Source organism: Pungitius pungitius, chromosome 17, assembly GCF_949316345.1.
Source record: "Pungitius pungitius chromosome 17, fPunPun2.1, whole genome shotgun sequence".
NCBI lineage: Eukaryota > Metazoa > Chordata > Actinopteri > Perciformes > Gasterosteidae > Pungitius > Pungitius pungitius.
In genome coordinates, this window is record NC_084916.1 from 11,178,135 (window position 1) to 11,185,280 (window position 7,146).

At 44.7% G+C, this 7,146-nt stretch overlaps 1 protein-coding gene across 1 annotated transcript; it reads left to right on the plus strand.

Moving 5' to 3' along the window:
• The first annotated feature begins 361 nt into the window (after positions 1-361).
• Positions 362-6,527, plus strand: nkain1 (sodium/potassium transporting ATPase interacting 1). Its single transcript, XM_037474245.2, has 8 exons — positions 362-701; positions 913-1,315; positions 2,180-2,317; positions 2,417-2,497; positions 2,903-3,100; positions 3,301-3,361; positions 4,235-4,316; positions 4,763-6,527. Exons 2-8 carry the CDS (start codon positions 1,262-1,264, stop codon positions 4,770-4,772), a joined length of 624 nt encoding a protein of 207 aa, XP_037330142.1. The 5' UTR covers positions 362-701; positions 913-1,261; the 3' UTR covers positions 4,773-6,527.
• The last annotated feature ends 619 nt before the right edge of the window (positions 6,528-7,146 follow it).

Genomic DNA, 7,146 nt, shown 5'->3' on the forward strand with positions numbered 1-7,146 from the left:
AATGTGGAACATCCCGGCTGGTTGGAGATATGGGACTTTGAAGAAAAATTAGCTGGAAATTCTTTGTGTCGTTAACCTGCCTTTTTAATATATTTTCTTATTCAATTGTATTTTGGGGAAATTATCTTAATTGTTCAATTAGCATTGTGTTAGAAGAAAAGTCTTATTCAAATTACGGAGTGATATCTGCCATACATTGATTTCTTAAAAAAAGATTGTTTCATAGTCTTTCTCCTACTTGCTGTTGTCTTTTTTTTTTTTCAAACTCCAATCTATTAGTATGATTTCTTTCTATATTTGCCTTTCAAACCGGAAGTGCTTTACCAAAGATGGATAAAAAAAAATGTGCAAGTTAAAATGGAAAAAAGAACCACGCACGGACGTACGTACGCACGAGGGTCTGCAGAATCAGTGCAGCTCCTCCTCGAGGGGGTCGCGGTGACTGAGAGCCCCCCCCCCCCACTCCCTCCCTCCTCTCGTCTCTCTCTCTCTCTCTCTCCACCCCCCCGGCTCCTCTTGAGCCCGCCCCGGCACCGATTGTTGACAAAAGACGCCGCGAGAAGGAGCCCGGAGCCCGGTACTGGTGAGCAGACCGTTAACCTCGTTCCCTACCGGACACTTGGAAGAAGACCGGGACGACGGGTGTTGGGGCTGTAGCGGGGGGTCGGGGACACGAGGACTCTTCCGTCTCTTGAAAAACCGTGAGTCACAACGGGTTGCTTTGTGTCCGGGGCAGATCGCATGGAGCCCACACGATAGCCGTAGTAACGCTGCGGGGTCGGTCCCCTCCTCCTCCTCCTCCTCCGCGTGTGATCCGGTATCATATGATGCTCGTTTGTGTCTGTGGCCCGCGGGCAGATTAAGACAGCTCTCCGTCTCTCTTTGTGTCTTTGTGTGTCCCCCCTCCGGAAGGTGTGGCCGAGGTGATTCGGTTGTCGGTGGCAGTCGGACCGCAGCAGGCCGGTGTGGAGTGGACCCCCCCCTTTCCTCCACACACACACACATACACTCACCCCCCCCCCCCCCCCCCTCCCCTCCTCGCTATTGGTATTTACCGACTAAAAACCAACAGCCAGGATGGGTCACTCGCTGTGAGTTTGCCGGGTCGGACCAGCGTTACAGGAGGAGGTGGCCGCCTCCGGCAGGTCTGTTCGGCCGGGCATGGTGTGAGCTGAGACGGCCAGGCAGTCTGGATCTGACCGGGGACCCGTCATTCCCCCGGAGCCTCCGCGGCTCCAAGCCGCGTCCCGAGCCTTCCAAGATGGGGAAGTGCGACGGAAGATGCACGCTGCTGGTGATATGTTCACTGCAGTTGGTGAGTGTGTGCATGTGTGTTTTTCAGTGTGTGTGTTTGTGTGCACGGTCCAAAACTGGCTCTTCTCACTCAACATGATAGGATTAGTAGCACACTTCAGACACACGCATACACACAATGTAATCACTTTTAGTCCAGTCTTTCTGTACAGTCACACTAAAAAAAGCTATGCGCTACAGCTGCTTTGGGGGGGGGGGGGGGGGTGGCATGCTACTACAGTACATTACAGGCCAGGGTGTGTGCGAGTGTTTGTGTGTCGTTGAAGGGCAAGGTGGGGGCTGTTTTTGGTGTCAGGGTGTCCTGTCTGTAGTGAGAAAAGGGTGATACCCCCCAATCTGGCAAAAACCCCATGTGAACGTTAAGCGCAAAGAGGGACAAAGAGGCCCTGTTCACCATCTGGTCTCCATGTAGTTAAAATTAACTGCTCATTGTGCCTACAAATAGCTTGAGACTATCCCTAAATGTAATAAGTGTGTAATATGAGACACGTTGAGCTATTCCTGTAATGAGGATGAAGCAAGCATGGACCACAGCCATGGGAGGGTTGGTTATGTCGGCTATTGTTTGCACGGCTGATGAGTTGTTGTGTGTCCCGGGGATTCGGCCCATAGATTCTCATTAGTTTGGGGGAGCTTTTAGGGGGTGCTCCTCTTTTACAGTCGCTGGACTGGCTGGTGCTCCAGGCAGTTACCATGGAAACAGCTGCGGCAGACCTATGCATGTGTCCCTGTCACTGTCTCTGCGTGTATTTATTGGTGTGTGTGAAACCATAATTACTTGTGTGCGTTGTGTTACTAACGTGGTATTTGTCCTTGAATGTGTGTGTGTGTGTGTGTGTCTGTATCCCCCCCCCCTGTCTCCTAGGTGGCCGCCCTTCAGAGGCAGGTGTTTGATTTTCTGGGCTACCAATGGGCTCCCATCCTGGCCAACTTCCTGCACATTATGGCCGTCATCCTCGGCATGTTTGGCACCGTGCAGTTTCGATTCAGATACCTTATCTTTGTGAGTACATCCCTCACCCTCTCTTAAATTAAAACAGCGTCTTTAAATTAGTACAGCGTTGATGTTGTGGAGAAACTGATCTGTTTCTCTGTTTGTCAGTATGCAGTATGGCTGGTCCTTTGGGTGGGTTGGAACTCATTCATCATCTGCTTCTACCTGGAAGTTGGAAACCTGTCTCAGGTGAGTTCTGCCCCAAGAGTCATTTTTTTTGTAATTGTTTTGGAAATACATTTGAATACTTTATGTAAATCTTATACACCCGGTTGTTGAAAACAACTACAAAACACTAATTTTGGTGTTGCATAATTATGGTTCTTTTCTTCTTGCACCGTGTCTCCTGACATTTTCCCTGCGACCCCGTAACAGGGCCCTGATTTAAATCATGTATCATCATGAAATATTTAACAATCTTTGGTTGCAGCTTCTTAAGTCAGAAGATCAGCAGCCTTTTCTGTTTTATACCAGTGCGGATTAGTCTCTGGTACATTGGGATATTTTTCACTATCTCTGACATTTTGAGATTTAATTAAAAATTAACTGAGGAATCCACAGTGAGAATAATGGTACGCCTGTTTGTGGTTTTAGGACAGAGACTTTCTTATGACGTTCAACACGTCCCTTCATCGTTCGTGGTGGATGGAGCATGGTCCTGGTTGCCTGGTAACGGCAGTGCTCGACTCTCGCATGGCCCCTGACGACCACCATGTCATCACTGTCTCTGGGTGTCTCCTTGACTACCAGTACATAGAGGTGTTAAGTTCGGCCATTCAGGTCCTGTTGGCTGTACGTATCTAACGCAGACACACACACACACACACACACACACACACATACACACGCAGGTTATTATACTATTTTTTGCACCCACACATAAACCAAAAAGTTCCATATTGTTCTAAGTATTATTTGACCCTCAACCTGCTTAAGTCAGCCATGACTGTTCAGCAACACTGAACTCATTTTCACCATCTCCTCTATTACAGCTTTTTGGCTTTGTATACGCCTGCTACGTGAGTAAAGTCTTCCAGGATGACGAGGACAGCTGTGAGTGCTTTTCTCTTCTCCTGCTGATCTTATTCCAGCACTTTGTTCAGCCGATCAGGTTTACTTGTGTCACACTATTGAAAGGGTTTTTTGTGTAAGCGATCCGCACCTTCGGATGTGAGTTCTGTTAGCTTATTACCTCATTTTTTCCCGCCTGAGTCATGTCGAGCAATATCACCGCAGAGGATTCCCTCTGGGGGATGTGAGGGCTTTATTAGAGGGGTCTGCCAGAAGGTTCCCACTGTCACGAGTGTCATGCTGCTGCTTGGGTGGGCCATCTGTGTGTCTGAATGGTTCCTCTCCTCAAGTATTTCCCCATCACTTAAGAGGTGTAATTAAGTATTTTAGTAAGAATATGGCGTCATGAGCTTGATTTCCTGTGACAGTAGGTGTCACAGTGTCACGTCTTAATTAATACTTTGGCAAATATCTCTGACTATAATTGATAATTCTTTCATTTGAGTGAAATATGGTGTATTAAGCAATTGTCATCAATACCACATTCTCCAGTTTAGATTCTACTTAAAGTCCCATGATGTCATTCTTTCACATTAAATGCAGCAATATAACCCTACAGAAGTCTTTTTATTAAGATGTCAGATCTTGCATCTGCAGAAGTCAGATGACATAAGTTTGTTCTTTCTGAATCGATTGAGAGAGCTTAGGATGATGTATCAATGACATAGAAGCAGTGAGAGAGATGATGTATCAGTTTGCTTATGCAGATTATTTACAGTGTAATAAAGGCCCACTGAAAGCATTATGACACCTCATGTTAGAAACAAATCTGATCTTGGTCTAAAAATAAATAAATAAATACGTATTTAAGGGAAAAGGGCATGATGTCATCTTTCTGTTCTTCTCCTTTTGAAGTTGATTTCATCGGTGGCTTTGACTCGTATGGTTACCAGCCTCCTCAGAAGTCCTCCCATCTGCAACTCCAGCCTCTTTACACGTGAGTAATACATATAATAATATCTGCTTTTCCTTTACTTTTTGATCTTATTGTTGAACATTTTTACTGTGAGGGCTACTCCAGCGGTTTATTCCAATTTCCAATTAAATTTTTGGCCAGATCAAAATCAATGTAGCAGTGGACCAAGATTTGCAGACTTGTAATCCCAGTGTGCAACTCCGATCATCCCAAAGGAACATTTCTTTAAGACCCCACATTTCCTCTTTTTAGTGCAAATTCTCAAACGCACGCCGAGAAAACTCTAAGGACGCTTTCAGGTTTATTTTTTTTCAAGCACCCTCCGGAGCCACAGAAGACATAATGTGTCCCGCATGACGAGTAAATCAGACTCGATGTGTGAAATCAATGGAGGGCCCCTTTCATGCACAAAGCACACTGTAACAGTCTTTGTGAATTCCACTGAACTCCTCCTCTCTGCGTCACAGGGCTGGTTAACTGTCTGCAGTGCCATCTTCAGGACTAACCCTGACGGTGCCACGGCGGAGGGAAAGCGGCGTGTGACTCGATCCCTCTCACCCTGCGTGTCACAGTTTACCGGAGAAATGGACTTACCCCGCCCAGAGGGAGGGACCTGTGTGCGTGTGTGCATGTGTGCTTGTGTCTGAGAAAGAGAAAATTAAGCCCTGAATAGAATGTACAGAGCTCAGGGAAGAACCAGCATGTCGGGTGGTGTGGTACGAAGGAGGAGGAGGAGGAGGAGGAGGGGAGATGCAGAGAACCAGATCTGGGGACACCTCTGTCGATTCACAGAAGACACATCTTCACTAAACTGCCAGCTCTCAACACTTATACAAGTGTGTGTGTGTGCGGGTGCGGGTGCGGGTGCGTGTGTGTGTGTGTGTGTGTGTGTGCACGTCTGTGTGTCTGCAATACCACAATTATGTGTCGGCCCCCCTGGACTCTTACCACTCACTGTCCCTCTGGATAATTCTTTTTGGGTGTGTGTGTGTGTGTGTATTTGTCTGTTTGTTTTCGGTGTGTGTGTGTGTGTGTGTGTGGGGGGGGGCTGACATAATAAATGGAGGCACGGTTCGTACCTGTTGTCGTTTTAGAATGTGGTGATGTTGAATTAGAGCAGTCTTACGATTCCAATTCCCAGAGCCATCTGTCCTTCCTCCCATGAGGTTAAAACCACTGTTTCAAATCAAGCTTTTTACATTATTTTATTGTTCACCAACCAACAATGCGTTTATGCGTTGCTAAAAACTTCACTGATCCATATTTACAAGCTTGTATGTCTCAAGCCTGAACCAATTCATAAGCCCAAAGCGAAAATAATTCATAAACCTGTCACAGAAATGTATTTCAGAGAAATGCGGGGGGGGAAATTGGGCACTGTAAATTTGAGCAAAAGTCACTAAAACAGCAGCAACTGGTGCTTTTGTTGAGGATTATATCCATAAGCTCTGCTAGTGCTTAAAGTCGTTGGTGCTTTGAGCAGCAGGAACGTGAATGCAGGATCATCTCAAAATAAACTCCAGGGCCTCATTGGCGTGAAGGAACACGTCAACCAACAACAAAGTGGCTCATAGATGAGTTTTTTTTTATTTTGGACAGTTTCAGTGTGTCAGGCTATGGCTTCACAAACACTAATTGTTAGTAGGATTATCGCATTTGTTTCACGTGATTTGTTGAAAATAATAAAAATGTAGAATACTACCAGACACACTTAGTGTTCTTCACTTAGTAATCTTCAAAAAATCAAGTCTAATGTGCTTTGCAGGATATTTTGTTTTCAGGAAATAAAATGAATCCTACCAGTCATGTATTGCTGTTCACTAGGGATGATGGCTTTGGGATCAGGTGTTAGTGTGTCTATGGGGGGGGGGGGATACTGTGCATGTAAATAACCAGCCAATGATTGTTTTGTTGGTTCCACGTAGAAAAGAGGGGTTGCATTAGGAGGGTGGGGGTTGTACACATAAAATGTTTTCTTCTTTCCTGTTTCTCTTTCTTCTCTCTTCCGAACCCATCTGCAGCTAACTCTCCACGTCATCTTTCTCAAAAACTGCATTCACCTTAGCAGCTCATGTTGATCAAGGAGACCTGAGAGGAACTTAATGTCATGAACAGTAGTTTTTGTCAATGTAATTGGAGGTATGGAGAGGGAGAAGGGAGTCAGGTATGAGGTGAATACCTTACTGGATGTAAGGAAAAGTTTGAAATAAAAACATACACTTTCTACGTTAACTATTACTTCGGTTGTCATCTGTAGACACATTCGCCTCACTGGGCTTTTGTAAGTTTTAATAAAATGAATGCTTTCATTCATGAATTGTATTACATTATATTCATATCTTTATTATGGAGCACAGAATAACATTTTGTCAGATTAGTTTGGAAGATTGTTTAAAAACATGGACTCTGTTGAGCTGATATTGGGCAATGATAATTTTGTTTGTCAAAAATAATATGATGAATTGATATAAAAAGACAGCCCAATATTACAAAAAGAATGAAACTAAATTGACTTATTTTTTTTATGTGGAGTGCCAAAGAGCAAGCTCACTGTAACCCTTCCATTATGATCCCTTTAATGGTATTAAATTAAAGTTAGGGTTAACAAAATAATTTCATAGTCATCCACCATGAGAAAATCGCATTGTGCTTTTACTGAGTAAAAATTATTGTATTGCTACTCAAATGTGGCCTAGCCATTACGAAAAACAACCATGTGGAAGATCCTGCACGTAGGTGACGTTTCTTTTCAGACATGGCAACTGATTGAGATGCAACAAAAGCACGCCCTGTTTCAATGTCTACCTGAGTACAAAACGAACTCTGACTTCATGTATATACTTTATACGGT

Coding starts and splice junctions, on each gene's coding strand:
- nkain1 (XM_037474245.2), top strand. CDS start 1,262: ATGGGGAAGTGCGACGGAAGATGCACGCTGCTGGTGATATGTTCACTG. Junction 1,316..2,179: donor TGATATGTTCACTGCAGTTG/GTGAGTGTGTGC, acceptor CCTGTCTCCTAG/GTGGCCGCCCTTCAGAGGCA. Junction 2,318..2,416: donor GATTCAGATACCTTATCTTT/GTGAGTACATCC, acceptor TCTGTTTGTCAG/TATGCAGTATGGCTGGTCCT.